The 24,383-nt window shown below is 43.2% G+C and overlaps 1 protein-coding gene across 1 annotated transcript in view; it reads left to right on the forward strand.

Annotated features, from left to right (window-relative positions):
- OLFML2B (olfactomedin like 2B) overlaps positions 1–24,383 on the forward strand; it is a 138,851-nt gene that overhangs the window by 108,569 nt on the left and 5,899 nt on the right. The window contains exon 7 of the mRNA XM_066597069.1: positions 10,288–10,464. Within this exon, the coding sequence (XP_066453166.1) occupies positions 10,288–10,464 (177 nt within the window). The remainder of the gene's footprint in view (positions 1–10,287; positions 10,465–24,383) is intronic.

The raw sequence follows: 24,383 nt of genomic DNA on the forward strand, positions 1-24,383 counted from the left end.
GACAGATCATGTGACGCTCACTTTGATCGTGCAGACGGGAATAATATTCAACTAATTACCTGTATGTGACTTCTGAAATTAATTGGTTGGCCCAGACCTTATTCAGGGGTTTCATAGTAAAGGGGGTGAATACATACTGTATGCCCTTACAACCTTTCCAGTTTTATTTTTTAAACAAGGTATTTTTTTTATTCCATTGTAACAGGTTCATTAAAAAAAGTCTAAATTAAAGTCCATATTGTAATGCAACAAAACAAGAAAAACATGAAGACACTGTAATTGCAAGAAGTTTGACATCATAGAAAATAATGTGAAACTTTTTTCCTCCAAAGACCCTAGCCTAACTTTGGAAACGTTAGAATCTTCCCTTGGCGACACCCTCTGATTGCTGTAGGTCAAGAAATCTATTCTGTTTTAAATCACATAGTTACATTTTTTAAATGCATTCCTCAAGAGGTAATTGGAAAAAAAAGGGAAATTCTGTAGTTGTTACAAATTTACTATCTATAGGTGAGGAGAACAAGTACCTTTTTTATTTTCATTGCTGTGTACAGCAGAACAGATTATACCGTATATAGGTCTTTTTACACGGGATGTCTGTCGGGCACATAAGCACCTGACAGCCATCCCACTGCCTGCCACCCGACTATCGCTCCTGTGCTTACACAGGAACAATAGTAAATGGGGGTGGAGCGGGCCACGATCATTCCGGCCTGCCCACTTCCATTCACAGTAAACAGGAATCACATTGAGCTGCTCCTGTCTGTACAGTTTAGTTTTGCTAAAGTCAAGAGAAGCCAACAAGTGAGCAATTTCTCTCCCTGTGCCCTGTCAGCATTCGCGTGTACATGGAACGAATAAATAAATAAATCTTTTTTGTATAGCGCCAACTTATTACGCAGCACTTTCAGGTAATTTATTACCCCCAGGTGCAGATCGGGTCCTCAGCTGTCAGACACAGCAGAGGACCCGGAGGAGAAGGGAAAAGCAGTTTTTAACCACTGCCTTCTCCTTTCCTGGATACATAGCACCCAATGAGCGCTATGTACTAAAAAGTGAAAATACTTCCACTGTGCAAACCAGCGATCACGTGACTGCCGGGTGCCCTCTGTTAGAGCAGAGCTGCAGGGTCCTAACAGACCCTGATCAGCTCTGCCAGTGACGGATCTCACTACAGGGGAATGTTTTCCCTGTAAATGTGGCTCCTATGGGTGCTGCTCCTATTAATGACTCAGCTACAGTGGAAAAGTGTGAAATAAAAAAAGGCAATGTTTATGTCTCCTAGAGGTCTTATATGACATAATGAAGTACAAAAAATTGTTACAAAATAAAAAAACATATAAACATAAGAAGGAAAATGCCCCCCCGCCCACACCAACCATAACTGTCGCCATATATGTCCTGTAATCCAAACCTATATATATATATATATATATATATATATATATATATATATATATATATATATATATATATATATAATTATCCAGACATCCAAAAACAAAATTAGAAAACGATTCCTGTACCTTATTTTAGTGGAAATATACTAATTTAAAAAAAAATTTGTAGCTTTTTACCACTAATAAAATTAAAAAACTAAAAAAAAAGTCAGTAAAAAAGATTTTTTTAAAACAGCCCTATATGTCACGTAAAAAAACAGCAAAACTAATTTTAGTAGCTGAAGGAAAAAATAGGGCAGTAAAACCACCACATGGGTAAAATCCCTAAAAGGTGTCTGGTCCTTAAGGTACAAAACAGCCTGGTCCTTAAGGGGTTACACATTTGAAATGTTAGGTGTTATTGTGAATTGTGTAACTGGTTTCCTGTTTTGTAATATAAGCATGTTATTTCACATTTAGCCTAGAATAATGATTAATGTGTTTGGAAAGCTTTGATTTATAAACATTCTCAGCATTGGTTATGTAGCCCAGCAGTACTAACAGATCATTCTGATAATGTGTGACCTTGATGGATGAGGGCCTTTCAGCCTAAGTAGCTGTGCAACTAAGTTTTGTTTGCATTATTAGCTTACATGTTAGAACACTGGAAAGCAACACTAAAATATTTCAGTAGGTGTTTAAAATTCCGATCTTATGTTTAACATTGCAGCCCTCTTGGATGTTTTGTGGCCCCACTGACCTCAAGAAACCACTAGGGTCTTGGTAACAAGTTCATCAGCTGCTCCTAAAGTAAAGCGGTACCATATATGCAGCCATGGGATAAGAATTATCATGGGGACCGTCTGTAAAGGGTTTCTGCATTTATACTATCACTGGTGGATATACTGTAAATACAAAATATAAATTCGGGAGTGTCGTTAATAACTTCTGAAAATCTGTTTTGATTGGCTAGGATTGAAATACGTATTTCCATGCTGCACATATGCCATAAATACTTGATAAATACATGATTGGGATCTATAGTAGAGATGAGCAGGCCTGCTCGTTTAAGGCTGCTGCTTGAGCGAGTAGCAGTCTTTTCGAGTAACTGTGTACTCACCAGAGCAGCATGTGGGGGGGCGGCGGTGGGCAGCGGGGGGAGAGAGAGATCTCTCTCACTCTCCCCCCGCTCCCTCCTGCTCCCTCCTGTTCCCCTCCGCCGCCCTTCTCCTGCATGCTGCTTCGGCAAGTACACAGTTACTCGAAAAGACTGCTACTCGCTCAAGCAGCAGCCTTAAACGAGCACGCTCACTCATCTCTAATCTATATCAAGAACAGTGGTCTGATGACTCCGTTTTCCAGATTCCAGACAACGTATTCTCCATGCACTTTATTGGAGAGGTTTCAACGCTAATTACTTGACTTTTTCAATAAATTCCATAGAGTTCATTGGAGAGGACTGTGCACACTCATCACTTTCTCCAAGTATATGACTAATGTGACTAATCAGAAAAAGGGGCTATGGATCCCGTCGTTGGGACTTTTACCTAAAAGGCATTTATGGTATAGAATATCCATGTAAAGCTAAAAACTTTGATAGGAAATTGAATGTGTGTTTTTCATGGTGGGTGTTCTCAAACTATAAAAAATTATAGGTCTGAACTACAAAGCTAGATTTCCTTTGGTCTCATGTGGGTGACTGTATAAATAAGGTTTACTGATTAAAAAATATTGGAAAGTATAATAATGTCTTAATGACACTGTTGCAGCTCACATGTGGTTTGTGGTCGGCGCTCTCCCATTCCTTCTCTACAACATTCCTTATTCTTTAGCCACTTTCACACGCAGTATTTTGGTCATTATTTCGCATCAGTATCTGTAACCTTAGGCCAAGAGTGTATCCAAAACACAGAAGAAACACTAATCTTTCCACTCTATGTTTCTCTGTTTATGTTCCACTCCTGGATTTGGCTACAAATATTGAAGACAAACTAAGAGAAAAGTGCCTTGTGGAAGTGACCTTACCTGAAGGTCAATGCTCTTCGGTCTGTTTTCTCTGCCTGACCCCCCCACATCGGTTTGAACTCCCAAGCAAGAATTAATGTTGAGGTTTATTTTTTTTTAAAATGAGACCTCAGAATTTTCTTTACTGTATTTTTGTATTAGTAAACCGGAAAGTTTAGGCCAAAAACAGCCATGGAGGACTTGTTGCAGATTCTGTGACAAATTAGTGTATAATATATGTAAATGGTGGTAAACGCACTAATCAAATCTAGTGGAAAACTCAGTGGATTCAGGGCATGCTGCTAATTTTCAAACCCATACTATTCCCAATTATGTTGTGAATTTTGCCCCTTTTACAAGGCAGTGCAATGTAATACAAGCAGACTTTTCTGCAGATTTGCTGTGGAATAACTGTAGATTCACAGATTCTTAGTGAAGATTCTATCAAAAAATACATTAATACAATTCAATAATAATACAATGTAATCCTAATTTATTCTTTTCGCCCACGAACCCGCTGATGGGATGACCCTGAAGGCACACTCACACAACATAATGTTGCAGGTAGATAAAAAATAATAATGCATGAGATAGTGAATTCCTGTGTGCACACAAGTACAATATAGTGTTCAAAGTAGATGCTACATAGGACAAAGGAAATGCAGGAATTCATGTAGTATCATTTTTGTAGTATCAACAATTTCTCATACTCCTTTTGATAATATATGATAAGTATAGATTTGATGCCCACAAGCACCAGCGTACAGTTAGGGGTCACAATTTTGACCCGGCCCCTTAGCAAACAGGGGCCCACAGGCCCAGGCCATAAACTATATCACTGCCGTAACCCGCGGGCCGGCTGTGGGTGGGGAGGGCCGCTAGCCGGAGCAGCCGTAAGCCAATTACATGCTGCAGACTCCCCTGGCACATGATTCTCCTTTCCACTGAGAGGGTGCAGTTGGGATTGGTCTGGCCAGCGGTACACTGACCTGACAGTGTCTGATAGCGGAAGAGGGGAGAGGCGACCATGCAGTGTAACCAGGTATGTACTGCATAAAATCATATGGTATAAGTTATACCAGCTGTACATACAAAATTATATACAGGAGATATCTAGGTTACACCAGCATGATCTATATCACTATGTACAGGGGGATGTACATCTTCCTTTATATATAGTAATATGAAGCATGCTGGTATAAACTGGATATCTTCTATATATAATTATATATGTACAGCTGCTGTATGTTATACATCCTGTATAACTTATACCAGCTGTACATATATTATTCTATACAGTAGATACCCAAGTTGCGATCGTTTCACACCCACATTGGGGATCCTGCTTTCCTGCTCCGTTCAGGGAGCAGGAAAGGGTAATCCCCGTGGCCGAGCGTCTCCACTGGACGGACCCCATTAACTTCTGCCCAGCTACCCAGCATTTGGACAGAAAAAGCACTGCATGCAACGCTTTTTCTTCTAGTGTTTTGAGCCGGACCTGTGATGGAACCTCCAATCGAAGGTTCCGATGCAGATGTGAAACCGTCCTTACACCAGCATGGTTGAAATCACTATATACAGGAGATGTATATACATAGGATCACCTCTAATGCAAATTGGGATATGCCCATCTCAAGAAAGAAAGGTAATGCAGTAGTCTTTCTTCAACTGGTTAAAAGCTTGAATGACCTCTGCTGTTCAACACAAATCAGTGGATTTCTGAGTAAATGCAGTGATAGGCGCTACCACAGAGAAGAATTCTTTGATGAACCGCCAATAATAATTAGCGAATCTAAGAAGTTGTTTGTTGTTTTTCAACCCAGTTGGAAAAACAGATTTTTGACTCAAGTTTTAGGATCAACTTGAAACTGAAACAATGAACTGTTTGCTTCCCCAAGTTGCGTTCTCTGAAGCAGAATGAAGAGGGCAATTCGCTGAATACAAGTGTCTTTATTTTTGTCTGACCTACCTTGCCAGAAAGTCACCACTGAGGCTTTGTTATTCCAATGAACTCTGATGCCAAAGTCTGGAATTTGATGGCATATTGACTGATGATCATGAAGACTTCTACCAGACGAAGCATGATAGTAACAGCTACAGAGGACATTCTGCGAAGTTCATCAAAGACCTTTCAGAATGCTTATTGGAAATGCTATAAGATTGCACAGTAATGGATCTTTCTGTGACCACAAAGGAGATGCCCAAGTGAAAGCCTCCCTGCACAGGAGGATGATGAATGCCACCTTATCTTGCTGTGAGGTGAAATTACTGGGCAGGACCTCAAAATGCACCAAACAGTGATTGAGAAATTCCCTGAAGTTTAGGGGGTCTTTAGTGAACTTAGGAGGGCTTAGTATAGAGAGCTGGGAATTCACAGGCACAATGGGAGCAAGTACTGCATGGTTTTGGGGCATCATTGTAGGGTGAAAAGTATCCAGAAATGACAGCAATTGTAGATACTGCAGAAGCTGTTCTTGATTAGTTTCTTTTACTCAACTTGCCTGATGAGATACTTCAACTAGTTTTTAAGCATCTGGTGTCCAGTAGATTCCATTTCCTGGCCATAGTATGTGTTACGGCACTCTGACCCCCCGAACGCCCGGTGGGGTGCCCTGAACTTACCGCACCCCACTGTCCCTGCCTACTTGCCTCGACCTGGCTAACCCCAGGTGGACAACTGGATGGCGGTCCCTACACTGGCTAGGGACCTGGCGACAGCACTAGATGGACCTAACAAACAGGGGGACAGAGTACCGACAAGGAAAGGCAGATGGAGTGACCCAACAGGAAATACTGAGCACAAGACAAAGCTGGAAAAGTAGGCTGACGAGCAAACTAGGGTACTGACTGAGGAGAACTGCAGACAGGACTGACTAGGAGCTGACAGAACCAATGAGCTCAGGTCACTGCCAGCCTTAAGACTACAAGAATCCTCCCAGGGGTGGAGAGTGGGAGGAGCCAACTCCCCCACTCACGGTACAAGAGAGACGGAGGAGAGCGGCCGGCACCCTACGGGCGGACACGCCCATGCGGCTGCACGCCGGCCGCCCCACGTCGCCGGGAAGCCCTGACGTCAGAGCTCCAGGACGCCGGAGCCGAAGCCGGAGCGGCACGCGCTGACCGCGGGACCCCGCGCTGCCCTGCACGGTAACAGTATGCTGTCACAAATCTGATGTGGTGGATAACTTTTCATCAGGTTAGGGTTACTGCTGGCAAAGTCAAGGCATAAAGTCGAACAAGCCTCCCGTACTCACTAGAGACCACCGAAGGTAATATATATTTTTCACTCTAGGATGCATTCCCCCACTTGGGGGGGGAGTCAGTGTGTCCTATAGAGCGAATGTACCAAAACTCAAGGTTTCTGGCTCGATCGCGTGAACTAAGTTGCAATTGTGCAAACAAGCACGTGATCATTTATTCGTACTCCTGATTGGTGGTGAGCGCCATTGGGAACTGCTGCTTCTCTCCCACCTCCGGCAATTGGATTCTTCCCTTCCTCGGACCGTACATGAGTGCCACTGTCACGGGGCTCTGTTATTTCAGAGCTCTGCGGCTCCTTCTGCTCCGTCGCCCAGCACTATCCCCTGCACTGTCCCTGGGGGAGTTGAAAATATTTTTTCCCTATTTTCCGCCTCTAAAATGGGGGTGCGTCTTATAGAGCGAAAAATTCGGTAACCGTTGCTTCATTCAAGATCAAAGAGGATAGTTTAAGAAGTCCTAGGTCAAGGTCACAAACTCAGATTCAAATACAGCAAACAGGCACAAGTCAGCATCAGGTCGAAGCCCAGATACACAAATAGACAATAATCTATGTGGGATTATTACAAATCTTTCCAATTTGAAACACGCCTAACTCACGTTTAATGACACTCTTGATATCAATGGAAACAAACTCAGAAATTTTCATTTAGCAACACTGTCTAACAGTAAAGCTGTTCTTGTTGCTTATAGCAACCAATCACAGCGCAGCTTTCATTTCTTAAGCTACCAAGGTTAAATGTAAGCTGTGCTGTGATTGGTTGCTATAGGCAAGAAGGACAGTCTACCGATACACAGTGTTGCTTAATGGAGACCCAAATAGTTTTACTCTACCATAGTCATCACTAAGAGTTATTAGAAATGGTTGCTAATGAAAACAGGAGAATGTTTTATGTCCTTGATTTACATGTCTACCAGTCTGTTGTTAGTGGGCAAACTCATTTTTGAACAAATTTTGGTGAAGATCCATCCAGCGGGCGCACAATTCGTAAGTGGCCCTCCAATGTAAATGAAAAAGGTCGCACCTGTAAGTGAAAATTATCCGTCCGGCCACCAGTAAGCATGGAAACAGTGAAGCGCATCCGTGCAAGCTTCACACGAAGTCCTCAGAAATCCACCATCACAGCGCGCAGAGAATTGGATGTCCCGGCACCGAATATGTGGGAGATTCCATGAAAACGCTTGCTGTGTTATGTCTACCAATTAAAATTGTTACCAGCCCTGAAACAGGACGACAAAGCAAGGCGACGTTCTTTCTGTGAGAATATGCAAAATCTAATGGAAACCAATTTTCCAGTTTGATGGAATCTTTAGTGTTTTGTGATGAAGCCGCTTTCACTTTTTGGCCACAGTTAGTTAATAAATGTAATGCCGGAATTCAGGGGAGGGTAAGCCCACATGCTTACGTAGAGCATATTTGCAACTCCCTGCAATGTGAATAACCTGTAGAAAAGTGTACAACCCCATATATTTCCATGAGGAAACCATAACGTGGATTTCGTACCCATATGCTACAGATATGGCGTCTGCCACAGTGTAACAGGGAACCCCAGGTTTCATCTTCTAACAGGATGAGGTACCCCTCATTTTCACAATGAAGTCAGAAGTGAGCGTGATAGGTGACTGCTAAACAGATGGATTGGCTGTGCAGGTGGTGATGACAGTAAACTTCTTCCTTGGCCTTCACGTTCCCCAGACCTTACACCTTGCGATTTTTTTCCTCTGGGGGAGTGTTAGAGTCTACATGCCCCCCTTACCACTCACCATGCCTGATCTGCGAGTACAGATCACAGAAGCCATTACATCATTCAATCATGATCCGCTACAATGTATTTAGCAGGAACTTTACTGCTGACTCTATGTGTGTCAAATGGCAACTGGGGCTCACACTGATCACCTCTGATGTGGGAAAACATTTTTGACGTGTAACAAAACTTTTTAAGTTTCTGTTTCCATTGATATCAAATTTATATATCTGAGTGTCATTAAACATCATTTGTAATAACCCTGTAATAATCATCATCACCTATATTTACATAGCGAACCCATAGTACTTTACATCACTTGATATTGGAATGTGTCCCCATTGGGGCTCAATATATATTCACCTATCTGTATGTTTTTGGAGTAAGGGAGAAACTCATGCAAACATAGGGAGAACATACAGACTCTATATGGATGTTGTCCTTAGTCAGATTTTGAACCTAGGATCCCAGTGCTGAAAGGCAACAGTGCTAACTACTGTTCCACCATGCTGCCCATTATGTGACATCAGAGAGAAGTCTTCAAATTGGAGATGGTACTGCATGTCAGCCGTTAGAAGGAACACCACTATGTAGGACAGTGTGTGACCACTAGAGGAAGCTCCAGCATGTAGTACCATGCAATCAGCAACCAGAGGGAACCCCAGTGTTGGAAACAGCATTCGAAGAGAGTCTGCCCTGATGCTGGAACCACAAGACATGGTAAATAGGTGCTTGGGTGCGGTTTTGTTGCAAAATGCATATCCATTTTTACTGTAAATGCAGCTTTTGAGATTAAGTAATGTATGAAAACAAGCAATACAAACGTCTGAATAGAAGCCTAATGGTGCTTTCTGCCCACATTGTAAAACCAGTAGTGATAGAAATGATGCCTCGTAACCTATAAATCACATTTCTTTGAGAATTACCATTAGCAAAGCTGTGTGCACAGAGACAGTAGTGTCACACAGTCTCCCTGTGGCTCGGTAGTACTTAGCTGTAGGCACTGCATTGCCACCCATACGGTACGCCATTAGGCACCCATTACACAGATATGTTCCCCTTGAAGGTGCCCTCTAGAACATGGTATGACTGATTCATAATGAGTCTAATAGAACCTCTGTATGAAATGGTGCCATATAGAGGTAGAGCCCCAAGTCTACGCGCAACATATCATTACTAATTACAACTCCGAAGTTGTACAGATCTGTAACGAGCTCCTACAGTGGAATAATAGCAATATCAAGCCCTGAGAAGGGTTATTCACACCAGTAGAAGGACCAGATCAAATGAAAGTCCTTCATCAGAGTCTGGAACAATACTTTTTTGTTAAATGTAAAAAAAAGCCACCTACAATAAAAGGCGATTAATAAAACTTGTCTCCTTTTAAGAACATTATACTGCATTTCCCGTTAACCGCACAATGCACAACACAGTGTTCGCCAGTTTAGAAAAATGAGTATATAGTAGTATCTTAACAGCGTAGGTTGAAATTTACAACTGACTTCATTGTCATGTAATCATCTTTTATTGTTTGGCCAGCTGTCTCCATTACACCCACTTTCCTCTACAGTTGATATTACATCTGTAGCTACAGTCATTTCGTCATGATCTCATTGTTTGGCCCTCTCTGTGTTTAGCTTAAATCTTCCCTTGAGTTTTCTATTCCCTAAAGACTTTCTTCAGTAAAATAAAAAATGGAGGGTATTGCAGCCAATTCAGCTTCTGACCCATATATACTAATCTAGGAAAGAAGTGTTATACAGTAAATACGATCTTGTGAAGAACAGCAGGAAGGAAGATCTAAAGGCTTCATCATAACGGTTAATGCGTATTGCACATGTTAAATCTCAACGTTGAAAAGTTTTGTAACTTTCTCATATTTTTCTCTTGCAAAACATTAGGACGATGCAAAGACACTCTGTCTACCATTTCTGGTCCCACAACTCAAAACACTTACGGCCGTAATGAAGGAGCCTGGATGAAAGATCCACTGGCAAAGGATGAGAAAATTTATGTAACCAACTACTACTATGGAAACACACTGGTGGAATTTCGAAATTTGGACAACTTTAAACAAGGTAAACATTAATCTGTACTTCTAACTTGGATCTGTCAGGTTTACTTTATTATATACTTTTCCCTATTTAACCTTTTCCAATCCACGGTCTGACGTCTTCCTACATTCTGACTGAAGCCTGTGCAGTTCTAATGTCGGAAGACGTCCAGCAGGGTATTCTTACTGTATATTGCCAGCCGCTCTGTTGTCAGGGGCCTCTCTGGCATGTCACATACTGTAGTACTGGCTCTAGCCAGCAGATGGCGCCATTTTATATTGGCAGATAGAGAAAGCCCCATAGGAAACCCTGAACCCAAAATTGGATTGCAAAGGGTTAAGACTCTTTTCAGTGTGAAATGTCTGTGATGAGGACAAAAACATTCTTCAGAAACTGTACATAGATTCCATAATTTGAGCTCTTTAAATCAGACCTGTCACTTTTAGGGCCGCATTTAGAGTTCATGTTGCCCCAGGCAATTTAGTGCTTACACCCACTATTGATGAGTTAGGTGTTACGGTATACTACCCGTGATACGCCAGCTCGGGTGCCCTAGATCTCACCCACAACCCCTGTCCCTGCCTGCTTGCCTCCACTCCTGGCTAACCCCTGGCAGGCAACTTGGTGGCAGTCCCTACTCTAACTAGGGACCAAAAAAAGGATGCTGGCGTACCTGGATGGAAAGGATAGAATACCGACAGAAAAGGCAGATGTAAATAACCAACACGGACAATACTAAGAAGAACTGAGGCAGATAGAAAAACCTGGTGGATAATAGCAAGGTATAGCAGACAAGATGACAGAAGCAGGAGACCAACAGAGGCAGACTAGCTAGCATACTGAGGGAAACCAATAACTGGCAGTGATTGCCAGTCTCTGCTCGTCCTTTAAACAATAGCCTCCGCCCAGGGGCAGAGAGACGGAAGCAGTTAACTCCCAACAGACCAAAATAAAAGGGAACTTGTGCACGGCAGCTGTACTCACAGGTGCGTGCGTGTCCGGCGCCGCATGCCGCCAGCACCGCGCTGGCAGGCACCCGCGCCCCCGGCAGCCGAAAAACAAGACGGGGGGACACGCCCCGACCGTGGGACCCCGCACACTGCCATCCCGGGAGGACCAGCAACAACATGGTAACATTAGGTTAAAGGGTGACATTTTAAAATTAGGTCCAAATGAGTCCAAATAAAAGAAACTGTACTTATCTGTTCTCGGACCTATTGATTCAGCATTGTTACCACTCAATCTTCTGGCATCATGGCTCCCAGAATGTGAGCGTTGATCCCAGGTGTCTGGAATGGCGATAATTGTGCGGCTGGAGGGCTGGATAACCAGATCTAAAGACAGGTAAGTTATGCTAGTCTTATTGTTTTAAGTCATTTAGATCAAGTTTTAAAATGTCACTTTGTAATCGGACAACCCCTTTAAGGCTGCTGCCCACACTTTAGATAACAATTGGCCAAATGCTTGTAAGGCTAATAGCCATCCCTCCCAACTCCGCCATACATACACCCACTCATCCAAGACTGCATGGGTTTTCACTGGGAAGAAAATAAGCAACTGCTAAACACCTCTTGCAGTGGGTTATTTGTTGCGGGAACAGGGTACCCTGCGGTCATGGGAGACTCAGACAACCTTCATATACACTTCACAAACACAACCTAACGCAATTAACCTACACTATGATCAAATTCATAACTTTATATATTTTTTTATGATAAAGCTCTAAATACAATAGCTAAATTCACATCTGCAATGGGGTTCTGGGTGATTTCAGTTGTATGGCTCCATCCTAGGAGCCAAGAAAAGAAAATATTGTAACCGCCAAATCCAGCATATGCCAGAGCCGAAAAGCGTCCATCTACTATAATAGATAAGTGAATCTGCGCTCCAAGAAAGGAATTGAATAGCTCAATAAGTCATGTTTAAGAAGTTTTTATTAAGTAAGTTTTTTTGCAAAAATGCAATACAAAATATCCATTAAAGGTCATGCTAGACCTAATAATATGTATAAGTATCAGAAATCTAACATTTCAAACCAGCAATGAACCTGAGTATACTAGGAACATAAGATGCTGGGATGACAACATGTGTCATAGTGTCTGACATTGGAGTGGAGTTGGGCCACTAATAGGCAACTTATTGTGTGTTGGTCAATGGCATTAAGACTAGACAATGGCTTAATAATATCTCCAGTCTACCACTAAGGCTGGAGGTTATGCTACCTGACCTTCCTCTCTTACTCTGCTTATGCTGTACACCATACTGAGGCGGCATTATTAAGCCATTGGGGGCAGACATCCTAATTTGATAGACCAGCAGCCATTAAGCTTAGTATTAGTAATTATTATTTCCGTAGTTACAGCTAGTGGAAGCAGGCTTTCTTTATGCACTATGTCTGCTTGACAAGGGTTTATCTTAATTATACTCAATTAAGGATTCTGTTTGGGATTATTTTACCCCCCCCCCCTTTTTCTTGGTCAGCTAACTAAGCTCACCTTTATTATCGGGTGTGTTTATTATTGCCTCGGGTATGTCACATACCATTGCTTTATTGGTTTAGCACTATGCAGATAATGCCCAAACTATAGTAGAATCATCTCTATACCGATTTGGTTCACAATAGGTTCCTGAGGAGCTGTTAAAACGACTGAAACGCGTTGAGCCACGAACCATTTTTTTATGTCTACACATTCGGAATAAAATTTAGAGAAACAGGAGCAATGGTTAACATATTACTCAAATGGTTCCTGCCTCTTTTCTGATCTTCTTCAATTTCTGGGCCTCTACCCGTGGAGTAACTGCAATTAAATCCACTCTGTGATAAATATTTGGTCTTAACACTACTGACCGACACACAATAACTGTTTGGTCTTAACGCCATTGACCAACACACAATAAGTTGCCTATTAGTGGCCCAACTGCACTCCAATCTCAGACACTATGACACATGTTGTCATCCTAGCATCTTAGTGTCCGTGAATTGTGCAAGGATTATAGCAGCTACTACACCTTTATGTTTGTTTGTCTTGTCAGCCCTCTCTATCATTTTTTAATTAAATCAATAGAAGTTATATTTTAGAATCTTACCTGTGAAGGCATCTCACATTTATGAATTTTGATTCTCCTGCCGCTGTGAATTATATGAGTATACTAGGAACTCTTATTGTTCCCAACTTGTTAAATTATTATGTAGTGATCTAATAACAAATACTGGGAACTGAGAAATATTGTGTTGTACCTGTTCACATCTAAGGAAAAAGAGAGCCTCTGAGGGAATGGACCCAGGAGGCATAGGGTATATATATATACATAAGTATAGGCAACATAGGCAAGAAAGGTGAGACATTTCTTGATGCCATTCAGACATGGAGGGAACCAGTGATGCAGAATAAGGCTAGGGTCACACAGGGCGGATTTGTCGCGGTTTTGCCGCAGCAGATCCGCCCGCGGCAAAACCGCCCGCGGCCGCTAATCCCGGGATTAGCCAGCCATGTGGATGAGATTTCTCAGAAATCTCGTCCACACGGGACGGCTAAACCTCTGCGGTAAATCCGGTTGAAACCGCGGCTGCGGCCGCCGCAGCCGCGGTTTCAAAAGAAGCAGCATGTCCATTCTTCGCTGCGGCTGCGCTCTCCTCTATGGGAGCGCCGGTCGCAGCGCGGACGGGCCGCTTCAAAGCTGCCGCAGCTTAAACCGCGGCGGTTCTCCCGGCGGAAATCTCGCGGTTTTTGCCCCGTGTGAACCCAGCCTTACTGTTCTGCCAGGCAGAGTCGAAATAAGCTCTTCTTTTGCAAACCGATTAAGCCAGGCAGTGCTGACTGGTGGGCGATTTGGGGACTATTGGCAATTTTTTCCCGACTAATTAAGTTGTATGTAGAGATAACCTTATCCCAAAAAGAACTCAGCATGCTACAGCCCCACCACACGTGTATTGCCGGGTCGGAATGCTGGGTTGGAGAACAGCGGTGTAAGGCGACCACTGATAATATCTGCTTCCTTATTTTTAAGTCCCACAATCTAAGTGTCCCTTTCAATAAGTAGTTAGAATGAGCATCTGGGCCTGTTTGCACAGTCAAATCTAGGGGAGAAGTTTTAATTAAATCGAGCAGTCCACCTGTACTATACTCACCCATTGTTTATGGACAGAATAATGGTGCCAATCTATTAGGTGTGTTAAGACTGTGGCTGCATGATAGAGTCTAAGGTTTGGCAGGCCTACCACTGCCCCCCCCCCCCCCCATTTGTTTTGGGGTGGAATAAAGTTTGAATTCCCGACCTTGGTCTCTGATGGCCCCATACGAATTTAATCATAGACGACCGCAGTGAAATGAAAAAAAATGTAGGAGGTACTTTAGGGACAGCTTGAAAGATATATAAATACTAGGGCAACACATCCATTTTAAGGGTATTTATCCTCCCAAACCACTATAGATCACGTGTCGCGTATGAAGAAAGGTCCTTTAAAGTGCATTCCAGTAATGCCTGGTAGTTTAGAGTATACAATTTTGATTGATTTGTGGTCACGAACACCCATAGGTATTTTATAGCCTCCTGTTGCCACTTAAAGGGAAAATGCCCTGACATATGTTGCTTCTCTACTATCGGGAGGGATATGTTTACGGCTTCCGTTTTGGAATAATTTATTTTAAAATTTGATAGGTGGCCATATCTCTCGAACTCCTGTACTAGCGAAGGAAGTGATATGCGAGGCCGAGTAATGTACAATAAGAGGTCATCTGCATAGAGAGCAGTTTTATATAGATTTCCCCCTATTTGAATACCTTGTATGGAGGGATTGTTTCCAATTGCCACTGCCAGGTGTTCCATACTAAAACATAAAGTAGTGGCAAGAGGAGCAACCCTGTCTGATGCTGTTTTCTATGGATATGGAGGTGGACAACATGCGGTTCACCCTTATTCTTGCTGTAGGGCAGTTGTAGAGGGCAAGGACTATAGCCAGGAACTTTTGGTCCAGGCCAATTTGTTTGAGTGTTTCTGACAGGAATACCCAATGGACCCTGTCAAACGCTTTTTCTGCATCCACAGACAGCAAGCACATGGGATCTGACACTTTCTGCGCCTTATCTCTAGCCTCCCTGCCTCTAACGAATCCTACCTGATCTGTATCAATGATGAAAGGGAAGTAAGGGGATAATCTATTAGCCGGTGTTTTGGAGAAAATTTTAAAATCCACATTCATCAGAGATATGGGTCTATAGTTGGCAGAAATTGTAGGGTCCTTGCTGGTTTGGCTAAGATGCGAATGTGAGCCTTTAGTTAAATGTTGCATAAATGGGGACTCTGGGGAGACCGCAGAGAAGACTTCAGCTAAGAGGGGGTTAAGTTGCTGCTGGAATAATTTATAAAAAGCTGGTGTAAAGCCATCAGGTCCTGAACGTGGATTTAATTGCCCCCTTTATCTCCCCTTCTGTGATGTCCTTCTCTAATACCTACTTTGAATTTTTGGCAAGTGTTGGGAGAGCCATATCCATGATGTACCCAGAGATACATTCTAATAAAGTGGATGGGTTCATGTCAGTGAACTGTCCTCTATTATCATATAATTGAGAGTAGTACTTCTGGAATATTTCGAGGATTTCTGAGGCGTTAGGAGTGTCTAGCCCGCTGTGTTTTTGATCTTAGGAATGTAAGTGTGCACAGTGCGCGGGTATATTAAACGTGATAGGTATCTGCCCGCCTTGTTAGAGTATTCATAATAGAATCACTTACATTCTTCTCCGAAATTGAGATATCTTTGAGCTATCTTAGACTGTAGTTCCCTGGCATTGATAAGGTCTGCTAAAATAGTTGGAGCAATGTTTGTGTGAGGATTCTAGTGCGTGGATTTTTTGTAGAAGATTAGAAATTTGGAGTGTCCTTTCCTTCTTAAGTCTTCCACCATGTTTGATTAAGATGCCCCTCAGGACACATTTCAACGCCTCTCATTGAGTGGGTAGGGTTGTGCTATCTGATGCATGTGTGGTCATAAAGAGATCAATGTGTCCCTTGAGGTCAGCTACACACACAGTGTCCTTTAAGAGGTTATCATTTAACCGCCTTGGTCATTGGCGATCTATTTGGTCCGGAAGAGAGAGGAACAAAAATACTGGAGCACGATCCTACCACACTATATGCCCAATAGAGGCCTCTGGGTGCCATGATGGTGCATAATGGACAAGCAGAAAATAGTCAATGTGGCTATAAGAGTTATGTGAGTGTTAGAATGTATAATCTTTTTCTTGGGGATGTAGCACTCGCCAAATGACTACCAATTGGAGTTTGTATAGTAGGCGCTTAAGTGATCGTAGGTGTCTATTTGGAACAGTGTCTCATCCCACCGATGCATCGATACTTGGATTCAAAGTAAAATTAAACTCCCCTCCGACAACAAGCACCTCTTCAGCAAACTCTTCCAGTCTATCCAAAAAGAAACAACAAGTTGCCACCTGGTTCTGATTAGGGCTGTACCAATTAGTGATAGTGAGCCTGGTTGATCCAAGAGCCGAGTTGACAAAAGCAAAATGACCCTGTGTATCCAAGCACTTTTCAATTAAGCAATGGGCTAGGGATTTATGTAAAGCAATATCCCTCCAGAGCGAGATTCAGGGTTGGCGCTGTGGTCCCAATATGTGTAATGGCGGTCTTGTAAATTAGGAATATGTCCCCTCTTAAAATGGGTCTCCTGGAATATGAGTACCTGAACTCTCTGTTTGTGCATGTGGTATAAAGCGTGGGATTGCTTTTAGGGGGTGTTGAGACCCCGCACATTAAATGAGCTAAATTTCAGAGGTGCCATTCGTACCGGGTTATATGGTGGGAGAGGAAGATGGGAGAGAAAGGGAAATAATAAGACAAAATAATATGGGAAGAATGGAGAGGCTAAGAAGAAGTAGAAGAGCAGAGAGTTACTGTGAATGCCACTACAGGTGGGATCACCTGAGAAAGCCGGCAGCAAAAAGAAATGGGATGACTATTTAAATCTGCGTCCTCGTCCAGAGGATGTATGGTCTGTAGTGGGTGGTGGGCTTTCTAGAGGAGAATTCTCCCTCTACAACAGGATGCGGATAATAATAGAATAATATTGACAGATATAATTAAAGACATGTGAAACCCATATTCAGGTGAGTATGTATTAGTACATCTAAGTCTAGAGAAACTCCCATCCCACCTCCCCTTCAATACTTTACCCACTACACATAATTTTATACCCCTATAGAGTAACCTCCCCTAATGTCCAATGGGGTCTGTGATGAGTTCATGAGTTAAACTCACATAACCGAAATACACTTCTGAGTTAGTAGTGGATTTGCACTCCATCCCCATGGCAGTAGTCAACCCACTGAGATAGTCATCGCTTTCCTATCTTGAGAGATGGTGAAGTCCTCACATGAGATGAAGGAACTTGGTTGCTGCATATCCCTGGGAAGCTGCTTTAGGAAAAAATGGGTTAATCAGATACATAACCATATAGAAGGGTTCCTGTGGGGTAGTGTGCCACTGGCATCAAGGGTAGTGATTAGGTAGTAGTTGCCTTGAGTGCCCAATGTGTGACAAAATGGGTTTTGCAAGTTCTCCAGTTGCTCCAGGGAATATCCTTGCATCAGTGGGGATCTAGGAGGGCCTCGAAATTGTCTCTATTGAAACCGATCTCCTGCTCTTCGACGGCCTGTTCTCTGGGTATGTCAGGGAGCCCTTACTGGTAGATTCGTGGGAAGGCCAATCTTGGATTTACATTGTAAGAATGCCTAGCGCAGAAGTAAAGGTAGCAAGATCTTCTGGGTTCCCAAGAACCTATAAGCAGCCTTTGTGGCGTACTTGAAGACGGAATGGAAATCCCCAGTTGTAAGAGAGATTATACTGACGCATAGATCAATAAATTCAAATTTTTTTTTTTTTATGATATCGAGGGGGACTCACCTGGTATGTAGGATCCGTCTTTATGGCAGGTCCCTACACAGTTAGTCCAGGAATGCCTTAAAGGTAGTCACAAGCACTTATATCCCCACCAGATCCCATAGGTACAGGGAGAGCGTCGTAGGAGAAACCCAGAACATCAAAGCCACAGTCATGGAATACAACATGATATACAAAAAGTAAATAGCTCCCGCGCTACTATAAGTGTCTGTAGATCTTATGTCAATAGAGCTACTTACCCTGAGGAGGAGACCTATGAGTCTAGCAGGTCCCCTCTATATCGAGGTACACAGATGAGATGTCACCATAGGTATGTGGATAACTTCCAAGTTTTAATTGAAAAACAATTCACATTAAAATACAGGGTATGGAAAAATAAAATATGAGTACTAGGCATCGCGTTTCGAAGGATTCTACTGCCTTTCCTTGAAGGCCTAGTACTTATAGACTATAATGACATCCGTATGGCTACTGAATGGCATTTTACCAAATGAAATAGCTGAGGACGCTGCACTGTTTTGTCTTGGATTTTCTACTAAATCTGTATCAGAGGCTCTAAACAAGCGTCAAACACAGATGTGAATGTGCCCTAATATACATATTTTGCTTTTACATGCATTGTCTATTCACACCGGCATATTAACCATTCACGTGCTGTCCATTTATTCGACAGACAGCACGTGGATCCATTACAGCCAGTTAGGCTACTCACACGGCTGTTTTTTTCCACACCCCATATTGGTGAAATGATTCATGTGTAGAAAAAAAAAACGCAGTATGTCCTATTCTGATCTGTATCACAGACTACAATAGAACATGTAATGTCCGTTGTGCCCAAAGCTCGGAAAGCACAAGAATGTGTGTCTATGTGCTGACCGATGCGTATGCCCATAACAATGGGCCGTTTTTTACATTACACAATCTTATGTACATTACACAGAAATACAAAAGCTCAGCTGTATCTCATTACTGTAGCAGCAGAGGGGATAGGGAAGCAGCAGGGGAGATAGGGGAGCAGCAGAGCATTGTATAGGGGACTATTGGGTGACTACTGTATGCTCCAGCTTTACCTCTTCACCACAGGCGTCCTCTGCAGACTGTAGAGGATGCCATGTGACAGGACTGCTGTACATCTGATTGGTGGAGTGGCAGATTGACTGCTGCTCCACCAGTCAGTAAAGCGTTGGTTCTGGACTACAGGGGGAGAGAGGAAAAAGCCTAGAGACATGCTCTTGCTTGTCTCCCTCCACCTCAAAGTGCCTTCTTGCCGCACAGGACAGAAGTTTAAGATCCTCCTCATTGGTCCAATAGAGGTCTGTGTCTGGCCACCCAGAAAGATTAAAAAAATAATAATTTAAAAAATTCTGTGTGTGTTCCTGGGCCGCCCCCAGCAACTCGTTACGTTAGACACCAGAGCTCCAGTGCCTTGTGGCTAAGACAGCCCTGATCACCTTTCCTGGCATGTCTAAAATCTCCAGCCTCCTGACTACCTTCAGTAGCCAAGAGCCAGATTTCAAATGTCAGATTTCCCGGCCTTCTGTGCGTGCGAGTGATGTATTACGTCTGGCACGCATGTGCAGTAGGCGGTGTGAGACCTTGGAAGGACCAGAATGTCGCGCAACATCACGGAGGCCGGGAGGGAATACTCTCTGCTCCCCTCATGGATCCGATCCATGAGGGAAGCTGAAACTAACTTTTTTGACTTTTTATTTACTTTCATGCAATCGTCGTTATCCATTGGATATCGCATGACCGGGGGTCACTCATCGCAGGCCCCCATGACAGCTCTGGCTGCCAGAGGTTGTCGACTATCATGTCCACAGCCCACGTGGCTTTAATCCCCAGAGCGAGTGTGTTTTTATGGCCCTGGGGATTAAAGCCCACTTAGCCTAGACGTAAAAAAAACTATGGGGTGATCACTAATGGGTTAACAATGAGCAGTTTTAGTAACCTGGATGCAGTTAAAGAGACTGTGTCACCATCTTTTTGCACCCCTATCTGAGGGCGACATAGTGATGTGTCTGCTGTGTTTATCTGTTACAGTTTATCAGTAGCAGCACATGCATAGAGGACTACTTGCAGGAGTCCTGGATGTTCATGAGCTACAGATCAGCTCCACCCACCCCAACCTCCAGCCATTGACTGTCTGCTTATTACTGTACATAGTGAGAGAACTGCCAATCATTGGCTGGAGGGCGGTGTGCGTGTGGCTATGTTGCAACTCATGCATGTGTAGGACTACTCCTGCGGCTGGGTGCTACTAATAAAATGTAAGTTTCTCCCAAACTACTGCACAGATCTACACATCAGACACATCACTGCAGCCAATGTGCCAAGCACTACCTTATGGTGCTCAGAGTTAGGACTGCAAGAACATAGTGACAGATTCCCTTTAAGTATTAATGACTCTAAACTGCATATTGCTGAATAACTTTGTCACCATTGTTCAGCACACACTGAGATGTACAGTACTAGTAAGCATATCCACTTATTTGAAAGTAGTGTTTTCTGTAGGAAGCTTGGACTTGTTGAGGTCATTCTTTTTCCAGGCCATCATTTCCTGCCTCGCATTCTAGAGAGCATATGTTATTTCCCAAAAGATCAGAGGAATGACCACTTGCTTAGTGTAAATGCTCTTTCTATGCTAGGTTTATACTCACAAACACATGATTCTATCCACAGTCTTGTGTGTTTGGACACTGTTTCTCACATGACATTCTATTGATTTTCAGAGTGAAGAGTTAGCACAACTTCTGCAGGGAGCAAACTTAATGGTCCACTTTCATCCTTACACTCCTCACCTGATTGCCTGTCACACTCTGGTGTGTCCTATATACTGTAAAATAGATATGCAGAACAGCCTCTAACATTGGAGCTCTGTCCTGTATACTGTAGGATACATATGAACAACCTCTGACATCGGAGTGCTGTCCTGCATACTGGTAGAAAAATATGTCAGCTCAGCTGTCATCCCACATTGAAGCTATGCGAGAAAATCTTAACGTACGACGACCACCACTGGATTGAAAAGGGTTAATATCTGGAGGTTGAAGGCAGCAGTTGGTCCCTAAAGGGTATTTCCATCTGACGAGGCATTGTCTCTCTTACTTCCTCTTTTTGGTGTGTTTATTGTTGCTTTGTTGTAATGTTAAGTGAGAAAGTCACTGATGCCTTAAGGCCCATTTACATGTAACGATTATCACTCAAAATTCGTTCAAACGACCGAAAATGAGCGATAATTGTTGTATGCAAATGCGGCCATCATGCAGTTTTTGTCTGAAGGATGATTCTAAGGTGAGTTTAAAATCCATCATTCAGCCACAGAGAAATAGTGTCTCTCTCAATATACCAAATACTGTGTTCTCCATGGGAGGCTGGAGATAACATTGTTAATTGCTGGCAGCCCCACTGAAAACAATGCAGCTGTGCACAGCTGGACGTGGGATTAATCACATGCAGGGCTCTGCAAACAGCTCCTGGAGGCTCATTTACATGCAAATGAAGATGATAAAGTGTTAATGCCAATTAGTGGCCATTAATATTTTATGCAAAAAGATCGCTAAATTTTCAATTATTTAAAAGATTATCTTTGCATGTAAATGGGTCTTTAAGAAGAGGCCGGGAGGCAGGGCTTGGGGGAGTAGATAAAAATCTGAATTAGGCCTACGGCCATCTTATTGTTGGAGAGAGGGAAATAAGAGTGTGTGAAAAGCAGGCAGATCTTCTGCGCTGGTCACTGGCCTGTGGCTCAACCAGGTGGAGTTACAGAGATTGAGGGAGCAGCGGGACCTCCAGAGAAGATTATATTCTTCAAAAAAAATTATATAGACCTTGCTAGCGCTAAAGTCACTAACCAGCTCTGCCTCACTCTGCCTGGATTGTCGCTGGTGAGAGTGAACATTGTTTTCCCTGCATTTAATTAAAGTTACTTATGCAAGTAAATGAACTCTGACATTATGTGGTCTCAGCCTGTGATCTGGGGCTGCACAACCCTGGCTGCCCATCTCTGAACTGGCTTTACCATGAGCTGTCTACTCCAGTTGGTGTACCTCAAACTTCATGCAGAGGAATACAGAGGCTTTTTTTCTGTCAGAATGTTTCATAGGGGTCCATGTGTACAGAGGTATCCTTTTCTAGAAGCATTTAGGGAAGCATATTTCTGTATATTTGGGGGTGGACAAAAATATGGAAACACCATATAATATGCATGGGGTTTTAATGATGAGCACTGAGTGGCCCTTTTGACCCCTGCTTGTCTGAGAGCTTTTCTGCCAAACTTGTGTTTACTTCACCTTTTGCCCTGCTCTGGGTGATTTTGGGAGCCAGCTGGTAACAGCAATCGAGTGGTTCAAACCCCTGACCGATGGAACCTTGTTGTTCGGGCCGACGTTCACTTATACCTGGCAGTATCTGTGTCATATTACCTCCACTTAAAATTGGTCTCTACGTGTCTTATTGAAATATGATTTATAATTCCAAGTAATTTAAGGCAGGCGTTTTGTACGGTGCTTCCATATTTTTGTCCACCCCTTGTATATCTTCTGACAGTGCCCGTATTGCAGCACATGGAGGTCATGGTGCTGCATACTAGGAAGCTGTAGCCTCCATGCCCCACTATACAAGCTCCATACACAGGGCTCTGCTGGGTGCATCATTAAAGGGGTTGTCTCGTGAAATCAAGTGGGGTTCAGCACTTCTGTATGGCCATATTAATGCACTTTGTAATATACATCGTGCATTAATTATGAGCCATACAGAAGTTATTCACTTACCTGCTCCGTTGCTAGCGTCCCCGTCGCCATGGATCCGTCTAAATTCGCTGTCTTCTGGCGTTTTTAGACGCGCTTGCGCAGTCCGGTCTTCTCCCTGGTGAATGGGGCCGCTCGTGCCGGAGAGCTGGTCCTCGTAGCTCCGCCCCGTCACGTGTGCCGATTCCAGCCAATCAGGAGGCTGGAATCGGCAATGGACTATACAGAGCCCACGGTGCACCATGGGAGAAGACCCGTGGTGCATCGTGGGTGAAGATCCCGGTGGCCATCTTGGTAAAGGAAGAAAGAAGTCGCCGCAGCGCGGGGATTCGGATAAGTAATAAACTTTCTTTTTTTTTTAACCCATCCCTTGGGTTTGTCTCGCGCCGAACGGGGGGCCTATTGAATAAAAAAACTAAAACGTTTTGGCGTGAGACAACCCCTTTAAAGATGTAGGTTATATTCTCCACAGTGATTTTCAGCTGTGTGCTGTACCTTCTCATTACTTTACCACAGGTGTAAAAACAGACTACATGCTGTAAAACTGTTGAAAAGTGCTTTTCCATGCCTTCCTCCTAAACTAAAGAACCTTTCAGGGTTTCCTCATTATGCAAGGTGAGGTAATTGTTTGTGTCAGTAAATTGAAGCAATATTTTCTTCAAACTTGTCAACATGTTTGTTGAGCTGCCAAAAGTTTTTGAGTGTTTTTTAAGGCAGCCCATAAAATAAGTGACACTCTCGTTCAGCATATTTCTTCTTGCCTAATATAACAGACAAGATTAGCAGGATGGTTGTCTCCCAGAGGTAGACAGTTGGCACATAGCAGCCCTCTCACAGAAAAAAAGTCCCAGAAACCAGACTTTTCTTGTGTACACACTCAGTGATGAAATGCAACGAAGGTGTTGACTGATCACAGACAGTTGTAGGGTTTAGGTATACAGAGGGAAAGAAGATACTAGAATATCTACATTCCTTTAACTTACCTTACCGCTGTGCAACTCATCGTATTATATTCAACATTTTTTTTTATTCTTGAGTATAACAAAAAAAATTCCAAGAGTATATAAAAAGCTCTGGCAAATAGCCTTAAAGGGGTTGTCCAGCGCCGAAACGGGTTTTTTTTTTTTTCAACCCCCCCCCCCCCCCCCCGTTCGGCGCGAGACAACCCCGATGCAGGGACGTAAAAAAAAAACCGCTCAGCGCTTACCTTAATCCCCGCGCTCCGGTGACTTCTATACTTACCGGTGAAGGTGGCCGCCGGGATCCTCTTCCTCCGTGGAC

This window comes from Eleutherodactylus coqui, chromosome 3 (genome assembly GCF_035609145.1).
Source record: "Eleutherodactylus coqui strain aEleCoq1 chromosome 3, aEleCoq1.hap1, whole genome shotgun sequence".
Lineage (NCBI taxonomy): Eukaryota > Metazoa > Chordata > Amphibia > Anura > Eleutherodactylidae > Eleutherodactylus > Eleutherodactylus coqui.